This window comes from Alternaria ethzedia, assembly GCF_023757985.1.
Source record: "Alternaria ethzedia strain BMP 0044 chromosome Unknown scaffold_8, whole genome shotgun sequence".
Classification (NCBI taxonomy): Eukaryota; Fungi; Ascomycota; class Dothideomycetes; order Pleosporales; family Pleosporaceae; genus Alternaria; species Alternaria ethzedia.
The window spans coordinates 329,130-349,049 of record NW_026056201.1 but is presented as its reverse complement, the minus strand read 5'-3'; the positions used below and the strand labels follow the sequence as shown (position 1 = coordinate 349,049).

General features: G+C 54.3%; 7 protein-coding genes across 7 annotated transcripts; 5 read left to right on the top strand and 2 right to left on the bottom strand.

Moving 5' to 3' along the window:
- Positions 1–1,327: 1,327 nt before the first annotated feature.
- On the top strand, positions 1,328–1,747 carry J4E87_004333 (uncharacterized protein; the record flags this gene model as incomplete). The annotated part of the gene is made up of 1 exon (XM_049375955.1): positions 1,328–1,747. One exon carries the CDS (start codon positions 1,328–1,330, stop codon positions 1,745–1,747), a length of 420 nt encoding a protein of 139 aa, XP_049234164.1.
- Positions 1,748–3,840: 2,093 nt separating this feature from the next.
- J4E87_004332 (uncharacterized protein) lies at positions 3,841–5,637 on the top strand (the record flags this gene model as incomplete). Its single annotated transcript, XM_049375954.1, has 3 exons — positions 3,841–4,343; positions 4,393–4,742; positions 4,802–5,637. 3 exons carry the CDS (start codon positions 3,841–3,843, stop codon positions 5,635–5,637), a joined length of 1,689 nt encoding a protein of 562 aa, XP_049234163.1.
- A 1,291-nt stretch (positions 5,638–6,928) lies between these two features.
- J4E87_004331 (uncharacterized protein) lies at positions 6,929–9,066 on the top strand (the record flags this gene model as incomplete). The annotated part of the gene is made up of 3 exons (XM_049375953.1): positions 6,929–6,932; positions 6,976–8,121; positions 8,171–9,066. 3 exons carry the CDS (start codon positions 6,929–6,931, stop codon positions 9,064–9,066), a joined length of 2,046 nt encoding a protein of 681 aa, XP_049234162.1.
- A 107-nt stretch (positions 9,067–9,173) lies between these two features.
- On the bottom strand, positions 9,174–11,183 carry J4E87_004330 (uncharacterized protein; the record flags this gene model as incomplete). Its single annotated transcript, XM_049375952.1, has 1 exon — positions 9,174–11,183. The coding sequence occupies one exon, from the start codon at positions 11,181–11,183 to the stop codon at positions 9,174–9,176; it is 2,010 nt and encodes a 669-aa protein (XP_049234161.1).
- Positions 11,184–11,482: 299 nt separating this feature from the next.
- On the top strand, positions 11,483–11,882 carry LSM3 (U4/U6-U5 snRNP complex subunit lsm3; the record flags this gene model as incomplete). Its single annotated transcript, XM_049375951.1, has 3 exons — positions 11,483–11,593; positions 11,652–11,784; positions 11,836–11,882. 3 exons carry the CDS (start codon positions 11,483–11,485, stop codon positions 11,880–11,882), a joined length of 291 nt encoding a protein of 96 aa, XP_049234160.1.
- Positions 11,883–12,985: 1,103 nt separating this feature from the next.
- Positions 12,986–14,986, bottom strand: J4E87_004328 (uncharacterized protein; the record flags this gene model as incomplete). Its single annotated transcript, XM_049375950.1, has 3 exons — positions 12,986–13,222; positions 13,271–14,836; positions 14,975–14,986. 3 exons carry the CDS (start codon positions 14,984–14,986, stop codon positions 12,986–12,988), a joined length of 1,815 nt encoding a protein of 604 aa, XP_049234159.1.
- Positions 14,987–16,690: 1,704 nt separating this feature from the next.
- On the top strand, positions 16,691–19,908 carry J4E87_004327 (uncharacterized protein; the record flags this gene model as incomplete). The annotated part of the gene is made up of 4 exons (XM_049375949.1): positions 16,691–16,697; positions 17,371–17,442; positions 17,679–18,691; positions 18,751–19,908. 4 exons carry the CDS (start codon positions 16,691–16,693, stop codon positions 19,906–19,908), a joined length of 2,250 nt encoding a protein of 749 aa, XP_049234158.1.
- Positions 19,909–19,920: the final 12 nt, after the last annotated feature.

The window sequence follows — 19,920 nt, the reverse complement described above, 5'->3', positions numbered from 1 at the left end:
CAACGGGTTCAAGGACGCGTCTGGGTGGAACATGGACGCGGCCGCGATTTCTGAAGATACGCTCAATGGATCACGTTGAAAGACCGGGACGCTGTGCATATTTTCCATCCATAAAGCCCTCGCTACTTCATCAGATTCTTGTCATATGTCAGTGCTGTGTCGACAAACCATACTCGCCTCTCTACACAAAAGGTTCCCTTTTTCCAGCCATGATTGAATCAACGTCCTTCAATATCCGACGGCCGCGTGCCGTACTAGCAATTTCTCTTTGCATATTGGCCATGTAACGTCTGTGGTTCTCTTCCTCTATCTCGCATGCCATTTCAGATACCCATCTTCCTTGAACATCCCTGAATATCTCTATCTCGTCCTTTTCTGTGGGGTCCCTAATACGTGGTCGGGTTGATTGCGGGATCTTACAGAAGACTACGCCCCACCCGCGTACACTCGATATATGTCTCCATACCCAGCGGAACTTTTCGTCGCGACAGATCTTGTTGTTGTTCATGCCTGCACCCGTGTGCAACCGAAACTGTTCGATTCTTTCACCGAAGAGGAGAACCCATCTTTTGGGTCTCGGTATTGAGCCAGCCGTCTCGGCAAAGCATGCCATCTGACTGGCTAATCTCCGTGTCGCGTGAATATATGGATGTGTTCGGTAGAATTGGTACGTATCGGGTTTGTTGTGTAAGTGGATAGTGAGAGTATCAAACCAGAATTTCCTGAATACGAGGAATGGGTCGTTGGAACCGAACATATACGCACGCGTACGATAGCAAATAGTGAGGTTGCGCCAGCCGCAGAAAGAGTCAGGTGGAGTGTACACCATCTCCTGTCCAGTGCGTTGGCGTACATCATCGGCTACCTCAGAGATGGCAGTGGCCATGCGTTTGCAAATCTCTGGTTCGAGCTCATGTTGTATTGTCTTGCAGCTGTAGAGAAGACCGGTAAATTGTGTTGGTGGACTATCAGATTTTAAAGGGATGATGGGTACAAGTTCGTCGTAGATACGCAAGCGCAATTCGCAAGGGAGCCCCAATAGAGGGCTGAGCTGGAGCACGGTATCTTCCATGGCGCGTCGAGATGTTGGAAGGCAGGGAAGTAGGTCTAGAGACTACTCCAAGATGAAGACATGCAAAGTGGGTGACCTGACGTCGATGTAGCCTCCAGGGTGTTCAGCTCTTTTCTAGGTTGACGTGGAAGGAAGTTTGTTGATGTTGACGATGCGCCCGCCCCACTTTAACGGTGTCACGTGCGGACCCGTTATTCGATCTCGCGCTCAGCCATCCAAAGCTGCCCGCTCTCCATACACCGGCGCAACACCAACATGCCATCCTCGGACTACACGGCGGCCACAGGCGGCGCGCTGAAACTCAAAGGCGGCGGCGGCGTCGACAAAAAGAAGAAAAAGAAGAAGCCAAAGACTACCGAATCCACAAAACCCGCCGAAGACACGTCCACCGGTGTCGCGAAACAATCAAACACCGACGATGACGCGCGCAAATCACCTTCAGGCACACCCGGCCGCTCGATGTCACCCGAAACTGCGGAGCGATCGATACGAGACGGCGGCGGCAGGCAGAAGACAGAAGCGGAAAGACGGCATGACGAGATGCGAAGGAAGAGAATGGAGGAGAGGCTGAAGAAGCAGGGAGTCAAGACACACAAGGAGAAGGTGGAGGAACTCAACAAGTACCTGAGCGGACTGAGCGAGCACCACGACATGCCCAAGATCGGACCCGGCTAACGCGCTTGGGTGGTGGCCGGCTGCGACACTACGGCGGATATCTGCTGCACACGAAGGCATCTCAAAGACTACTCACGACGATGCGACGAATATCCGACAGATCAAAACAACGAACTACTCCGAGAACGTCATGCCTTCATCTGCTATGCGTGGGGATGGGCCATAGGGAATGTCTGTGACTCTGTACCCGGCACAAGGACATTGACAGGAGATTGGATGGATACCTTGTCGACGGTTTTTGATACTGTGTGTATAAATATCATGGAATTGTACACCCACAATCTGATACTTGTAACAGTCATCTGAACCCTCAAAAAGAGCAACGAATTGCAGACTTGTACTTTTGATACACGGTACAAAAGAGCATTCTCTAACCTTTGATAAGCTCGAATTCTTCGGTCTTGCGCCAGTGCGATGAATGCAGCACTTCATCCAAGGAATAAACTGAATCCCGGGGCCTACGTTGAAGTTGGGCTCACTACTTTCCAAGCTTTCAGACTGATGTAAGCTGCAGACCTGTTCGGCTTTTCTTTGTGTGAGGTGGCAGCGGCTCCTCAATTTAACTAGTCAAGTCTGCAAGCATAAGCCAGGTACCGGTGGCTTTAACTGGGCGCATGCTGACCGCGTCTACGCGCTTGAAACATTTCAGAAACCATCTCCATTGGATGTTGTGATCCGCTGTCAGCCTTATCGGTGCACAAAGCCTTGTGAGGACACAACTCTTAGGCTCTCGAGATGGTCACATGTGCAAGTTTCACGCCTCGAGTACACCCACCTGCCCAAAAGACATTCAAAAGACCGCATGGGATGACGCTCGGGTCAGCTCAGAGCACTCCGGTCTTCGTGCTTCCAAATCGGTGCATATCATTGGAGGAACGAGAGTCTTGTGCCATCAGTCGGAACCAGTATACGAATCGCCACGGTTATCTGCAGGCTGACGACTCCAATCAAACCCTTGCACGCAGTCTGGCGACACATCTGGCCGAGTAGATTGCGCAAATTGTCTGTGCAGTGACCGCATCAGCGCGGGAGGGGCGGGGGCGTTCTCGCACAGAACGCACGTCTTGTTCCCGCCATTCGTGGAAGCGCATCGCGAAAGTCGTGGTCCAGAGCCATCTCGCGCTTCTCATCCCACTGGAGTCGAGACGGAATGCGCGAACGCGTAGTGACAGCGATACCACCGCAGTAGGTCCGCGCGCTAGAATGTGTTCTAGAAAGGCGTGCAATTCGCACGACTCCCGATGCATCACCCCTAGTAAGCCCACGATAGTGGAAACTGTTCTGATGGGTTGTAGCTTGGATCCACCTGCCGAGAATGCTTAGCGCGAGCTAGGGCGCCCGATAGCTGCTTGCTTCAGCGCCATTGAGGCTTGTCTCAATGCCAAATCGCACCTTAAGCGAGTTGGAACGCCCGGCGCCCCATCCTGCGGTCGCGTGCTGGTCGAAGGCGCCTCGGTGTATCGAGAGGTTTGCTTGACAACACTCTGTACGAACAGTATCTGCGACGTGTGAACAGCAACGAGAAAAGGCTGGTTGTTGTACGATAATTCGCAAGCAGGCATGCATGCCGTGCATAAGCTGTACCCCTCTTTGAGTAGACAAGGCTTGTATCGAAGCTTGTCACTCCAACGTCTACCCCAGTACAGCGATCCCATCCTTATCAGCCCCGGGCGAGGTTAAGGCAATTCAAGGCGGCATAGCCCATACCGAACGGCGACACCGTCTGCATCTTAATCGTATCATTCGCTCCCAATCACACCATTGACCAGTAGGCTTTCCAGACCACACCGGAGCTGCGCCGCGACTAGTCTGCAGAATGTCAGTCGCCGCTGGGGTCCAGCCCATGCTCTGCTTTTGCGAGCGGTTCCCGGGTGCTGGGACGAGGGTGCTGCGAAGTTGAGAAGGGAACCCTCGTAGGCGCGTGGGTATAAAGGCCGTTTCGTACCCCCATTCACCCGGCTTGCAAGGCTATCTTCTCTCGCGCCTCTACCCTTCTTGTGCTCTCCTGGGTTCTTTATCCCTGGTAGACTCAGGCTCAGTCTTCCACTTCGCTGAGTATACCTCTTGGTGTTCTTATCTCCCTGTCGCCCGATATGTCGGTCAACGACTACGAAAAGCAGCAGTATGTTGCGGGCGAGAGTCCCTCTGACCATGCTGTGGGCGATGTCCACGACATCAAGGACCACGCCCTCAACGAGGCTGCTGGTGTCTACGGTTCCGCTCAGAAAGCCGAGGACTACGGCTACGTCCAGAGAGGTCTCAAGTCGCGCCACATCCAGTTCATCGCGCTCGGAGGTACCATCGGTACTGGTCTGTTCCTCGGTATTGCCAGTGCTTTCGCCAATGCCGGTCCCGTCTCTGTCCTTCTTGGTTATACCATCACGGGTGTCGCCGTCTTCGGCATGATGCAGTGCCTTGGAGAGATGGCCACATGGCTCCCGCTTCCCGGTGCTATCCCGCAGTACGCTGCTCGCTATGCGGACCCCGCTCTTGGTTTTGCCGTCGGTTGGAACAACTGGTACAACAGCTCCATTACACTCTGCGCCGAGATATCTGCTGCCGCTCTCTTGATCAACTTCTGGGACCAAGAAGAGAAGTAAGTATAACGGTCCAATCGAGTCCCAACACTTTCTGACTCCAGTTAGGTACAATCCTGCGATATGGATCTCCATCATCATCGTTATCATCGTCTTTCTGAACATCTTCGCCGTCTCGATTTACGGAGAAGCCGAGTTCATCTTCGCATCCATAAAGATCATAACAATCATTGGACTGCTCCTTGCTGGTCTGGTTATTATGCTCGGTGGAGGTCCTGACCATGACAGGCGAGGATTCCGTTATTGGAAGGAAGGTGCGATGAAGGAGTACGTGGGCACCGGGAATACGGGTCGCTTCACAGGTCTCTGGTCTACACTTGTCAACGCAGCGTTCTCGTACGGTGGTGTTGAGATGGTTGCAGTCGCTGCTGGTGAAGCCGCCGACCCCCGCAGGAACAGTAAGCAACGTCTTGTCGCGAGTCTTCATATAACGATCACTGACCTTGTACCTCTCTAGTCCCCAAAGCCGTTCGCCGTGTCTTCTGGCGTATCCTGTTCTTCTACGTCCTGGGATCGTTCATCATCGGTACCTGTATCAGCTCAAACGACCCTCAGCTCACCGACGAGAACGCCAAGGGTGCTCAGTCATCCCCCTGGGTCATCGCCATGAAGAACGCAGGCATTCCCGTCCTCCCCCACATCGTCAACGCTGTCATCTTGACATCCGCAACCTCATCTGGCAACGCTTTCCTGTACACCGGATCGCGCTATCTCTTCAGTATCGCACAGAACGGCCAAGCCCCACAGTTCCTCCTCAGGTGTAACAAGAAGGGTGTCCCTGTCTACGCTGTTGCAGTCACAGCCTCAATCTCGCTACTCACATACATGAGTGTCAGCGCTGGTGCCAACAAGGTATTCGGATGGTTCCAGAACTTGACCACCATCGCGTCGCTCTTTACCTGGTGCACCATCACCTACACATACACCCGGTTCCGTGCGGCATGCATTGCTCAGAACGTCGACCGCAGCACCATGGTCTTCGCTAGCAAGTGGCAGCCATACGTTGCGTGGACCGCCTTCGCTTACTTCGCTCTCATTATCCTCTTCAATGGCTTCAAGGTCTTCACAACCACTCCTTGGGGACCCGATGAGCTGACCAGCTTCTTCACTGCCTACATCGGCGTTGCCATCTTCGGTCTCCTCTATGCTTTCTGGAAGATCTTCAAGCGGACCAAGATGGTCAACCCGGCCGAGGCGGATATCTGGAGCGGCAAGGCGGCGCTTGATGCGGAGGTTTGGCCTGAGCAGATCCCGCGCAATGCTCTTGAGAAGTTCTGGTTCTGGCTTTGCTAGACGGGTGACGGTGGTATTCACTTGGGTGGTGTCTTTGCCTTGTCGAAGTCGGTGTATAGAAAGGACATGTTTGTAGCGACTATTATGTTGAATGAATCGTATGAACAACTATATTTTGAGAAGTGAGGAGAGCTCAACAGTAGTTTTTGTGATCTGAATTACTATACACCCAAGGCGCTAGTCGCGCCCTACGCTGACGAAGGTTTGCCGTCGGGCAAGGCGTGGTGCGCCTTAACCAAATACGCGGGGCGCGATTTTCTCCACAGCGCATGTCAGCATTCACGCATTTGACAGAACTCTCAACCCCGGCTGCTATGAATTGTTGCTTCGAGATAGTACTCTGGTGCTGTGTTGACGGATTTAATGGTCGCCCGGCATATCTCCGTCGTATTGCTTTGCTGCCCATCACATGCAATGTCGTCACGAGGCACCGTTTAATTGACCAATACTCCGATCCATGCGACAAGTATTGGGGTGCCTGAACGCGTATGCAGTGTATTCATAGGTACTTCCAGCTCATGTCGTAGTGTCGTAGATGCCGTGGGTACTTGCAGACTCTCGTGCGACAGTCGTACACAGAGTGTAGTCTTTCGATACAACAGTCCAAATGTACGGACAGCAAGTTTCCTAGGGATTGCTCCGAGACGCTAGAGCGGAGATCGTGTGTCGCGCATTGCGGGCTCAATATTTAGCCACAAGTCATCCACTAGACCCACAGGTTTGCCTGATTGGTGCTTCGCGTGTCAGACCCTGTCGCGCGACCTTCGATCAACGGCTTCCCAGGCATCCACGTTCGTCATACATCGACTTTACTGACACCAGCGGACCGAGTACTCAAAGTTTGTCGCACATAATCAGCGACCGTCATTCTCCACTCCAGCGCGTGTCTCCGACAGGCCCTCACAGGATCTACCGGCAATTGCATGCGCTAGTCGATCTTCCATTGATTACAAACATGGAATTGCGCAGTTAGCAACGTCGAATCTGGATCAAAGACGTTATGCGTGCGCATCTCAAGACGACAGTCATTCGAATATACCACCCTACTACAAGCGGCAACTTTGCCGACGTCAACCAGAATGTCGGGCCTTGGGGATGATACCAAGTCGCAGACGCCCTGGACCATGAACAACCAACTCGTCAATAGCCCAGACGCGGAACAACCCCGGAAGTCTCAAGACCAGCCATTAAACCGCGCTTGTGAAGCATGCCGCATTTCCAAAGTCCGATGTCTTACGAACCCGGACACAAGCTCGACGCAGTGCCAGCGATGCGCCAAGGCGAACAGAACATGTGTTTTCGCGCCGCCGGCCAAGAGAAGACAGAGAAAGAGAACAGACGTGCGAGTCACGGAGTTGGAGAAAGAGATACAGCAGATGCGAAGTCTTCTGAAGACCAACACTAGATCATCGAACGATGTTAGCGAACAGGAATCCGGCGATGAGGACTCTGACGATCAAGGCCATGTGAGAAAGAAGGAGACGCCTCCTAGCGTATCAAGTCGCCCGAGTGTCACAACATCAGCGTCAATGGTCACAGCACCAACCACAAAAGCCCCTACCGTCGACTCTACGTCTACTGGCGCGCCGACAGACTTCCTGGGGTCTTCTGATAACGACATTATAGATCGTGGTGTCATCTCGGAAGACCTAGCAGTCGAGCTCCTGAGTATCTGGCGCACCGAGCTCGTCGCTGCGTGTCCAGGCATCACTATTCCCAAACAATGGGATGTCTTCGACCTCCGAGCAAACAAGCCTGCGCTCTTTCACGCGATTATGGCCGCGGCTGCGCACTCGAAAGGTTCTGCCCTGTCTGACAGACTACATGAAGAAACCGTCCTTCTCTACGCACGTTCCGCCTTCATTAAAGGCGAGAAGTCGGTTCAAGCTATTCAGGCGCTCATTGTCACAGTCACATACTACTCACCATCAAAAACACCAGGCCAGCTGCAAATCTATCAATGGGTCAACATGGCCGCGTCGATGGCACTGGAGTTGGGCTTGACATCCAAACCCAGAACGCATGAGCAACTGCCCAAACGTGCGATTCGATCGCTCCAGAAGATCTCTTCACCAGAAGAGCTGCTTGAGCACTGCCGTACTATCCTACTACTCTACATCATCAGCGCAGGCTTCTCGATGAGACTGAAACGCCCCAACATACTGCTGTTCAACAGTTGGATGGAAGAGTGCTTCAACATACTGGAAAAGTCGAAACTGTTGGACGACAAGAGGATAGTGGCGTGGTTGAAGCTTCAGAGGATAGCCGACGAGGCAAATACGGCCTTTGGCTTCGACGATGCTAGCACAAGCTTCAGTCTCTCAGAGTTGCGCATGCAAATCATACTACGAATCTTCGATCGGCGGATGCAAGACTGGAGAAAAGGGATTCCAGACGACGTTATGACGCTGAACTTACAGATAGAGTACTACTCGGACATGTTATCCATGTGGGAATTCGGAATGGATGGGGGCCGCTACGACGGTAAGTCAAACCACGCACATCACATCCACCCCATCTAACTCCCCCACAGTCATCGAATTCCGCAACCGCCACATCACCCTCCCCGCCCTCGACGACGACTGCGTGCAACCCGAATCCCTCCTCTCGCGCTCCGCCCTCCAAATCAACGCAACCACAAAATGCATCTCGGCCGCCCACACCATCCTCGACTTCTTCATCGCCGTTCCCGTCGACAAACTCCGCAAATCGCCAAACGCCCTCTACGTCCGCGCCGTGTACTCTCTCGTTACCCTAATGAAAGCAGAATACGCGGTAGGTACCGACGCGGAAATGGGCGAGCTGCTCGAAAGCCAGAGCCTTAAAGTGAGTTATTATCTCGACACTGTGCTGGATAAGACGAATGAAGCGGGTGGACCCCAAGAGTGTAGAGTCAGGGTGCCAAGCCATTGGAATTTCTTGCTGCATGAGAAGTTGAAGAGTTGGTGGGATGAATATCAGATTTGGAGGAAGGAGGGGAGGCATCTTAAGAGGAGGAAGAAGATGGGGGGTGGAGATGAGATGAAGACCGCAAGCGGGAATCAGACTCCTGCGTTCGCGGAGCAGAATGTGCAGGTCGCGAACACTTCAGCGTCAGAGTCTGCTATCGATTCAAGTCAGGTTGCAGCACAGCAGCAGCAACAACATCAGCCCGCTCCTCCTTCTCTGCCGACATCGTCTTTCGCTCTGGGTAACGCGTACCCCACACCCACGCCGTGGAACGCGAATGACATGGCCATTGACTCGCAGCCGATCAGCGATCAGACCGCGTTTACTACGGATATGGGCGACTTCTCCGCGGCGTTCCAAAACGGCGATTTGTATCTGTGGAATGATATGACGGCGGATAATTTCGGGGGGTGGGTTCCACAGGGGGGATCGTATGGTGGTGGTGCAGGATTTGGAGGGATGAATGGGGGTATGTTCTGAGCATATTAATTTCATCGTGAATATTGAGGTCCTCTTCGCAAATGTGATTGTATTCCATGCAAATACCGTCTGAAGCACATCATTCATGACACATATATTCACCCTATCTACAGTTTCTTCAACCCGCCCTCAACCCACTCGATGACTTTCTCCAGTAACCCAACATCAGCCTTGGCCTGCTCCAGCGCCTCCTCTCCCTCAACAACAAGTGCGCCACCACCCGATGACAGCTCCTTTTGGAACCGCGCAGCAGTCTGCTTCAGCACATCTAGATACTGTGACTGAATACTATGATTACTGTTCAGCTCCTTGATACCAAGTGTCTCATGTAGATGCTTCGCCTGCAGTAGTAGATAGTAGAAATTGAGTGCTGCAACGTAGAAACCAAGTTCTTGGCGGAACTGCATCCATGACTCTTCTAGGACAGCATCGGCGGCATATTGCTTGGTGAGGTCAGGCCATAGGAAAGGAGCGACGGTAGATAGCGCGACTGGGGTAGCGAAAATGTTCGTTTCTTCGTGCTCGTCATCTGCGGATTGGGGACGCGGGGCGTTGGCCTCGAGGGTCTCGCCTTTGAGCCACGATACTGCGCTTGCTTTGAGGTTCTCGTATGGGCAGTGTTCTAGCGTGTCGCGGATGAAGGTTAAGCGGACGAGATCGTGGGGATGCGAGCGCAGGACCGTTGTGGTGAGATAATGCGCATGCCCGCGTAAGCTTGGCGACGGCGAGTTTGCGGAAATGAGCGAGATTGTTTGGAGGTATTGGGCAAATGATTCGTCGTCTTTGGGCTCGCCGATGTTGTTCTTTTCGAGTGCGATGAGGCCAAATGTAAGAACTGTGTCGAGCAGTGCTTCGGGCTCCATACCAACGGTCTGCTGCCCGAGAGTTCCGATGAAGTTGCTGAGTATCGTGGCGTGTCCTGGGAAAATGGCAACTGACGATGACTCGTCTTGCTTGGCTGAAGCATACAGTTCCTGTTTGACATTTTGCGCAGCGATAAGCAGAAGAGCGCCTGTTCGTGAGAGCGGTATATCGGCAGCCGTGGCGGGGGGCTCATCTTCTGTTCCTGGGATACCTCGCTTCTCATCCTCCGTATCCATCACAGTCCGCAGCAGCTCCTTGTACTTCAACCCAAGATCCTGAGTCAAGGCTACAATCTGTCCAAGAATCGCAACCCTAGAGGTCAGATCCTCTTCTTCTGCGAACCTATCCGCATATTTCTTGTAGTTGGGCTTGTTCGGTATCCGCTGGGGCTCGTACCGCTCCATCAGTCTGCTGGCCCACGCGAGACCTGGAACATCGTCGTCTGATGTCAGCGACAAGACGTAATCCTCGAGAATATGCGTGAGGAATGACTGGAGTAGGCGATTGACAAGTTCGTTCTCCTCACTGCTCGGCGCGTCGCTCTGTGCCTCCGGATCTGGCTCCGACTGATTGGTGTTTACACGTAGCAGATTTCCGCTGCTTCGTCTTGACGGCAAATGCGGCCTCTTAGTGCCGGAAAGCGTCTTGACGAACTTGACAGCGGATAGGGTGAGGTCTTCAATGTGTGTGTTGGCCCTGTTGTATGCGAGCAGTGCAGCCTGCAGACTGGTAGAGAGGAACCGGCTTGGATATTTCGTCTTGACCCGACGATGTAGCGTTGCAAGTATAGTCAAGAGGACCTCGAACTTTAGTACCGGAAGTGGCGGGACTACGGCTGGTTGGAACGCAGGACTTGTACTCGATTCGCCGATTCCGACTTCTGCCGCTTTCTTGCTTCCGCTGATGTCTGCATCATCATCTTCTTCGTCGGTTTGATCGTGTGGTTCCTCGAATTCCAGTAGCCGCAGCGCCTCTGTCACTTTCAAGACACACTCTCTGGGGTTGCCCTTTGCGGCAATGTCTTGCAAACAATCTTCTGACAGCGGGAGCAGCGGAAGGAGCAGATGTATCAGATCCCAGCCGATAGTCGCAGTAAGCTCTGCATCTTGAAGAACCTCGTGTAGGATCGGCAAGTTCTCCTCGGACAAGTTGTATTCAATAATAGTAAGATAGGTGATGGGATCGGTAACCGGCGGACGTGAGGCTAGAAGCGGATGCTCGTCCTTCTGGGCAGGAACCTGGATCTCGGCCATGACTCGTGCTCTTGCTTGTGTGTCCGGCCTGCGTATACTGGATGGCAAGTAAAGTCGAAGCGAACAGAAAGTGATCGAGAGTAGGGCGGCGATGGAAACTGGGATGTTGAGGGTGAATGTACCTAGAAATGTTGGATTGGGGCTGGGCCCTGACGCAATGCCTACCAGCCCACCACTAGATTCGCGTGCACGCTAGTCCCCGCTTCCGCCAAGACGATCGCTCCTGCCAAAGTTCACCGCGGAGGCGCCTTGTAGCTCTCACACGACGAATCGCATCCACGACAGACACATTGCCCGCCATGGACGAGAAAGAAGAGACCAACGAGCCCCTCGACCTTGTGCGTCTCTGCATTGACGAGGTCGTCATTGTCAAATTGCGCGGCGACCGCGAACTCAAGGGAAGACTACACGTGAGTCGCGATGCAGCAGCTTGTATATATGTACATGCATAGCTAACAGCATGTCTAGGCATACGACTCGCATTGCAACCTCGTTCTCGGAGACGTCGAAGAAACCATATACATTGCGGAGGAGGAAGACGAGGATCAGGAGCCTCGCGTGCGGACAGTCAAGAAGCAAAGCGAGATGCTGTTCGTCAGAGGTGAGAGATGTACAGGACTTTTGAGATGACGTGAAGCTGACGGTATGCCAGGTGACTCGGTAGTCTTGATTGCGCCGGCAGCAGAAGCATCGCATTGATCCGCATTCCATGGTTACTCGCACGAATCGAATTTCGACATAGCAAGGGCGCAATTGGCTTGCTGGGGTTAACAAGGCAACGACGGCACGAAACGGAAGCAGTCACGATTGAGATACCCGAGTGCTTGAATGGAGGGGCGCATTCGCTGGGGCAGATTTGGGGTGGAGGATAACGAAGGTGTATATGGAGGTTTCGGGCGTTCAGCGTAGGCTTGGACGTGACATCTGAACCTCTCTCAACGACCATGAGATGACAAACATCATCAAGTTCAATGGAAATCCATACGAAGTCTCAAACCTAGGCCAGAAGTACATGCACATCCACAAACGAGTTCGCTCACTGCAAGGTGTTCGCACTCATCACTCAATGTCAACGTTGTTGAAGATGCAAGTATTAAGCGCTTTTCTTGACTCTACTGGAAAGCCCAAACTAAGAGCTTCATTGTGCCACGCGTAACGCAGATAGAGAAACCCCATACGCACATAGTGCGGTGTCCATGTAACTCCTGTGCGTCGAAGAATCGCCGATCGCTGAAACCCGACCCAAGAGGAGTGACAAAAGTAGAAAAGGGAAGAAAGACGGCCACCAGAGGGAGAATACCGCGTGAGTTGGAGAATTAGACTAATGGGAGTGGGTGTTCATGACCTCGTTTCGTCGTGATACGGCCGGAAGCGCTTTCCAAAGCAAGTAGATACAGTCGAAGGGAAGTTTGCCAGCTGCCAGGGTATGGGTGACGGTGACGAGAGAGTAAGAACCAGTGACGGAGGGAACGAAAAGACTCAGGCCGGATAACCATAAACTCCATGCACCGGGTGTCCGAACGAAGGTTGGACTAATGTAGACTGGGAAGATTGCTGGTGTTGACCCTGTTCCAAGAAGCCGCCAAAGCGCCGAGTATCCGTGAACAATAAGCAAGAATGGAGAAGATTTCGATGGTGACCATGTTGGTGCTGATGCTGAGTTGTAGCAGACCGGTTGACTTGTACTGCCTGGCTCTTGACGGTTGGGTGCTGGTGGATGCCCTCGGAGAGATGCGCGATCACACGAGCCCTGAGCCACGTTAGAACACAGTCAAGTCAGAGCCATGTGGAGACAAGTGTATTCACTTTCGCCTCCAAGTTTGGCTGGCAAGGCTGTCCCTGGACACAAATGGCAGCGAGAAGCCCTTTGAGACCTCTGCCTCGACAAATATGGAAGCACGCTTATAGCGCTTGTCGGTGTACTTCTCGTACACAGCCGCGTGATGCTTTTGTGGGTTGTCGCAGCACTCAAGGATGACGGAGATGAGGTGTCGCAGTTGGGTCAGTGTGTACCCGGAGTAATGTACGTGTGCTTGCGACTAGGGGATGTTAGCATGGTCTGATATAGTACATGGATACAAGCTTACCCAGTCACCCTTCTTCAGCATGAAGCGGGCAAGGCAGTGAGCACCGGCCGACAGGAAGCTAGGAGCGCAGCCTACGAAGCGCTCATCCATGACGGTGATTTCCAAGAAGTACTTGGAGAGGGTACGAGTCTCCAGGTCGTAGTCATCTGCTTTGCTGATACGGCGAAGGAAGCTCATTGGGCCAGGCCAACCCAGCTCGAACTGAAGCATGCTGAGCATGAAGCGCTCAGCCTTCAGGACCTCATCGGCAGTGTAGGCACCGTCGACCATGTATACGATCTCTTGTACTGACGGGCAGTTGATCTCCTCGTACTTGGCAGCAACGAACAGCGCGGTGGCGCCGACCAGCTGAAGCTTGCCAAGTGAAACGACCTTGCACGAGAGGAAACGGTCGACGTAGTTGACGGCGAGGAAAAGAGTCTCGGGCAGAAGGGTAAAGCGGTTGTGGACCTGAACGAGCCAGTCCATCAAGACGGATCGCATCGACCATTGGATCTCGGCCTGGTGGTCCATGTAAGAGGCGTTGGGCTTCATGCGCTCTTCAAGGGCGTGCATGTACTCGAAGATCTCGTCGCCGTATTCAGCGACCATGGAGGTATCCCACTGCTCGTCCTCCACGTCTTCGGCACTCCGATTCGCTTCGACGAAGATACGAGCAGCCTCAAGTTCGCGTTGTGTCTTTGCAGTGATCCTAGGCGCAAGGACAAGGGTGACACCGCCAGTTGTGTTGTCGCCGCGCGATCGCAGAGATCGGGCAGTAGTGTAGCCGTCGGCATCGTAGTACTCTTCGTCTTCCTCCTCGTCCCAGTACTCTTCTTGGTCGAGACCGTTCAGGCCGTTGACCTTGGCGAGTTCCTCATTGCGCTCCTGCTCCAGGACGCGCGCCTGCTCCTCGAGAGCATCCAGGTATTCGTACCTGTCGTCCGCCCCATTTTTTGACTCGGCTTTCTCTTCCTCTTCAGGGATGGTCGTTGGTTGCTGGGACTGTGCTGAGGCACGGTCCACGTTGGGAAATGAAGATGGCTGGGTAGGGAGAGGTTGGCGAGCAGGTACATCTACGAGAGTTGTCGTGTCGTTAAGGGGTTCTGATTGTGGCTCCTTGAAGACGGCTGTGGAGGACTTCTTGGTGATGACCTTGCGGACTTCGGCGGCCGGCTGGCTGGCGTTGACGGTGGTAGATTTGGTAACAGCAGACGCGACGTCGCTTGCCTCTATTGACGCGTTTGCCTTGGCTGTGACGTTTGCCAGAGGGCGTTGCGCCGGTCGTGCTAACGCGCCAGCCTTTGTGGTGATCTCCTTGACCGTGACGGCAGAGTTGTCCTTGAGCACCTCAAGACCCTTCTTCTTCCCATTGACCTGCATGTCGTCCTTTGTTATGGGTTGCCGCGTGTTGCTGACGTCTCCAAACACGGTCCGCTTGGCTGCGGCCGCCTTGATGCCGCCGACCTGCATCAGTGTTGACAGCGCTGGTGTTGACTTGTTGCGCGAATGCAGAGTCTTGCCGGCAGGTAATTGGGGCGGCGCGTTCTCGTCGCGTACTCGGAGAGCCCGCGCAGGACGTTGAGGCTGTGGAAAAGTCTGTCAGCTGGTGTGAAAGGAAGATGGTCTGGGTGACCATGAAAAGATGAAGTCGCCAGCCTCGGAACGCGTTCACGCACCGCCATGCCGCCAAAGTGAGAGTAAACGAAGAGAGAGCAGGCTTACCTTTGCGTCCATTATGTTCTGGTCTGTCGATTAAAGACAATAGTCTTGGAATGTATGTTGTGTTGACAGCGACGGTTGCGAAGTGGACGATAGGGGCAGCGGAGGTGGAGCGCTACAAAACAGTGGCCGATATAAAGAAACTCTCCATCTAAGTTGGCGACGATGAGATAGACGGGTCGACGTTGTCGAATGGCACGAGGAGTGGTGTTGACGACAACAAGAGCTTGTAAACTTATATGGGAGCTTGGAGCTATGCGCGTTTGGATGGGCAATGTTGTTTATTTACTGGACACTATCCCCGAGCGGCCCTAGTGATGATGCACGGGCCGCACCTTCCCGATATGCTTCCGGAGCTGACAGGCACGTCATCTCGCCGAGGCAAACGCGAACTCCAACATCATTACAAAAGACGTCCTGAGATTGCGCTTCCGCACATTGCGAATCTCCCGCTCTATAAACTTTCGCACAGTATCCAAGTGCTACCGAGAGTGTATTTTGACACTTTCAGGGTTTTCAGACACCTGACTGTAGATATACACGTACCCCGCCAAAAGACGCGCTGATGGTGGATTAAGTCAGCTAGAATCGCGGAATCACGTGACGGCCATCATTCTGCGACCCTGTTGTAAACATCCTGTTTATGCGCTCTATTGCCATAACAACCCATCTCGTCATACTCCAGGTGCTTTGGATGGCCTCAATTGTGGTCGCGATCAGAAGGGTGGTCTGGAACTCGTAAACACGACCCGCCGTCGGGCGCCCACACCCAGTCGATCAGCGCACTGCCACCAGATATCAAACGGCAGCCTGCGCTTGCCTTTGTTGCGCCGGCGTTGTCCCAGGCAGCCTGGAGGAAGGTAATGCGTCTGGGGAACGTTGAAAGGCCTGAAACTGGCGCCGTTATCGCGTCTTTCCTTTGCTTTGTCCCCGCGGGCTGTATAGGCCGAGAAGCTCACCGCCGACTGACTGTGTGGACCGATCCCATCCGTAGCGAGATCGCATGGAGCCAAAAATGCGCACAACGTCTTTCGAAATAGTCCGCGACCGGGATCCCTTCTGAAACGTGTTTGCGCAAAGTGCGGGAGACATGCTGTTCAGACTTCTTGATCGACCCCTCATCACTTAGAGTGGTTGTCCGAGCTTCACGCCACGGATTTGCGAAGTCGCATGCCGCGCTACATGTGTACCCTCGCCATGATCCGCTCGCGCACATGCAGGGTCGGAATCTGAGCAGCAAGATAACAAACGGCGATGATCCGGTCAAAGCATGGCTTCCACACCACAGCGGGTGTGTAGACTATCCGCGGCTTGATTCCTGCGCTTGCGCTACCATCGTCATGAAAGTGTGGGTCCGAGATCATCAGACGATTGCGGGAGCACATGTAGACATAATTCCTTGGTCGCGTAATTCATAAGTAGCACGAGCCTCTAGGGAATCCTGTGGCGACTCATTCAGGGACGGTTGTCTGCAAAGGGGAACTACGGAAGCAGGCGTGTGGCATTGAGTGTCACACGGAGATCTCTCCAATAGACGCCCGGCACCAGTTGCCAACGAATCCACAGCGCTTCACCCACTTTCGGGACCGGAAGCTTCCTTAGCCCTCTGACTAGAATTCTGTGTGAAGGCGACCCGGAGTGTAGTATTCGAGTACTCTATGTGCTCGAGATGGCGCATCGGGGTATCAGGGTGCTAAAGCTCGTCCTGTCCATATTCACATGGAACGTACGCATCGCGACCAGCACGCCGCGTATCCGCCCATTGGTCATGTTTGACCTTGTTGAGATCGGCTCTCTTGCGCAGGTATAGTCAACAAGCGATTGAGTTGTCCTGTGGCATGCATTCTAGTCCCCCTCTACCATTGGGCGCATAGCTGCCGCCGAGTTGTCCCATGTTTCGACCTCAAAGACAGGCACACCAGATGGGACGAAAGCTGGGGACCTCCTCAGCTGCTATGCACTCTTCGTCCTTATGCGTGACTGAGGGACTGAGGTGGGCTGTTTCGTGTAGTAGTGTATATACTAGTTACCAATGGAGGCGCAATCGCATATGTGCAGCGGGGAGGATGCGCTGTACTGTTTAAACCGTTTTGATGATATAAATTTACATGGCAGATTCTGGAAGTGTGTGTAAAGGCGACCGCTCTTTGGTTTGAGGCGCATTCGGAAAGTACGTCGTGACCTGGAGTGGTCATTAGTCGGTGTCTCTCTTGTTCGCTTGCGAACATCTCCCATCTGCAACCCACCCTCCACACCATTCTCCTCCGTCCCACACCACCTCCTCTCTGTAAGCCTCAACCCTTTCCATCAAGCCTGTGGCCCGTCTGAGATCGCACTCTGGCGCTCAGATAGAGTCAATCCTACCCTGCGCATTCCGGTCGCTAACCTGACGTGCGCAGCCAGCGGCGGTACACTCACGCAATCGGATCGAAGCATCCAGTGCCCATCCAGCGCTCTAGACATATCTGTTGGTAAGTACATCTCTCCATAGGCCTTTGCGACCGGCTTGGGCCCGACAGGTGACTGCGATGCCGCCCCCTGGGGGTTCCGCGCTGTCGTCACCTTCTCCCTGTAGTCCGCAACTGGCCAGCGGTGACGAGCCCCCAACCGCCTCCAGCCCAGCACAGGCTGCGCAGAACAACGCGAGCAGCACTCGGAAGGCCATCAAACCTCATCAGCGACCATCTGCTAACATGTCACCTCCCAGACTCGACGCCCGTTTATCCTTCCCCGACCGCCGTCCGTCCAAGCCCTTGCGACACCGGCAGGATCGGTGCGCCGCCCAACCACACACACATACACAAGCTCGGTTTAGAGGCTTTGGAATACACTCTCAACACTAGAGACATTGGCATGCAAGTTTCCAACATGCTTGCGGAACCTCGGCCTGCGGGCGCACAACGCTGCCCTGAGGTGGAAGAGCTCCTAGCGGGCCGACACCACGACGCCATGCAGATGGAGTCTGGCTACGACATGCTGCCCCAGAGAGAAGACTCCGGCATCATGGACGTCTACCCGAGCACCGAAACCGGCTCGGCGCACGACTCCCTGTCGCCCTCCAAGCAGACGCCCAAGAAGCACGTCAGCTTCGAGCTGCTGCTCCCCCAGTCGCCAGCACACAAGGCCCGGCTACCCATGCGGGTCGACATATACCCGCACGACACCACAGACTCCATCATCACAACAGTCAAGAACTTCTACGGTCTGTACGAGCGTCGAGGCGTCATCTTCGAGGACCGCCACGGCAACACGCTGATTGCGCGCTTCGAGAACTTTGAACATGGCATGACCGTCTACGTCCGAGTCTCCCCAGAGACTCTTGATGCAGACGACTTCTCTCCTGATCCGCGCCAGCAGACCATCTCGCCCCGTCGCGCTCGACCCCACCTCGATGAAGCCTTCCAGATGCTACCGCCAATCCAGCATCACCAAGGCTCGAGAGCGGGGTCCCGCCATGCGCGCCAGAGCCACTCCCCACATCGTGGTCGGAGGAGCGCGTCTATCAACAAGCGCATGCGCCCGTCTATAAAGAGTCGCGGCAACAGCTCGCACGGAAGCTTCGCTGACGCCAATGGCGACGGCTACAGCGACAGCGACGACGAGCATGGCTCTGTCAGCAGCTCGCGACGCTCAAGGAAAGAGCCATTGGCGAGCGCTGAGATCAGCGTTGACAACATTGTCGAGGGAGGCCGCCGAAAGCGTGCCAAATTCGACAGCTCGGTAAGTACCTACAGTGGGCATGTATCGTGCATTAGTCTGACACTCGTTCCTTTCATTAGGAGCTGCCTCTGTTCGTACCGCCTCAAGTTCCCATGAATGCTTCACAGTCGTCCGTATCCCCCCAGCGACGCATCAGCGGAAACACTGCTGGCTCGCCATACTCTGCCAACCAGCAGACATTCTCATACTCGCATCCGCTGCCCTCCCCACAGAGCTACGGTCAGGGCGACAGTTCATATCTGCAAGGACTAGTCACACCATACTCTGCGGCTAGTAGTCAGGCTCAGGGATACAAGTCTCGCGCGCGTGGCTCAGCTCAGCACTCCCACTATCGCTACTCTGGCAGCGGTGGAGTCCTTCCTACCCCTGATACCACTCTTGCGAGTATCAGCGTCATCTCTGATGAGGATGTCGCTCGTCAGCTCATGCGCTTGGGTGATGCGTCAAACTTCTCCGGTCACGGTCGCACGTCTACCTCTACACTCGATGATGCCTTTAGTGGAAAGGCTGCGGCATCCTCAAGTGACGAGAGCGCTGATGGTAGCGATGACGAGAGTGAGCTTCCTCCTCTCCCGTACAACATGGCTCGTGCAATGAACGACCATACACGTGTCTACGACGAAGCTGAGAGCAGTGGTGAGGACTATGAGGATGACCGAGATGGCTCCTTCAAGGGTGCCAGTGACGAGATGATTGCCGATGAACACAACCACCGCGTGCACGCCGGTATCATCAAGGCTCGCTCAGTGTCGAGCAAGTCTGGCAAGTCCGGCAAGCCCCGTGCCACCTCAAAGAGCAAGTCCAAGGTCAACGGCACCACCAAGGCCCCAATGTCACCGTCTTCCCTCCCCTCTCAGTCGCGCAAGGCTTCCAACGCATCGCTGAACTTCCAGCATCAGCTCGGCGTCGACGAGGAGGATCTCTCGAGTAAGCCACGCTGCCAGCGCTGCCGCAAGAGCAAGAAGGGCTGTGACCGTCAGCGACCATGCCAGCGCTGCAAAGACGCCGGTATCGGTGCCGACGGATGTGTCAGTGAAGACGAGGGCAACGGCAGGAAGGGTCGTTACGGACGCCACATGGGGGTCTCTGTCAAGAAGAACTCAGTCTCATCGGCGACCTCCATGGCGCCGCCCCCAATGCACGACTACCACATGCCGATGCAGGATGCTTACTCCATGAGCACAGCACTGGACAAGAGCAAGAAGCGCAAGAGGTAGCGGTTAGACATC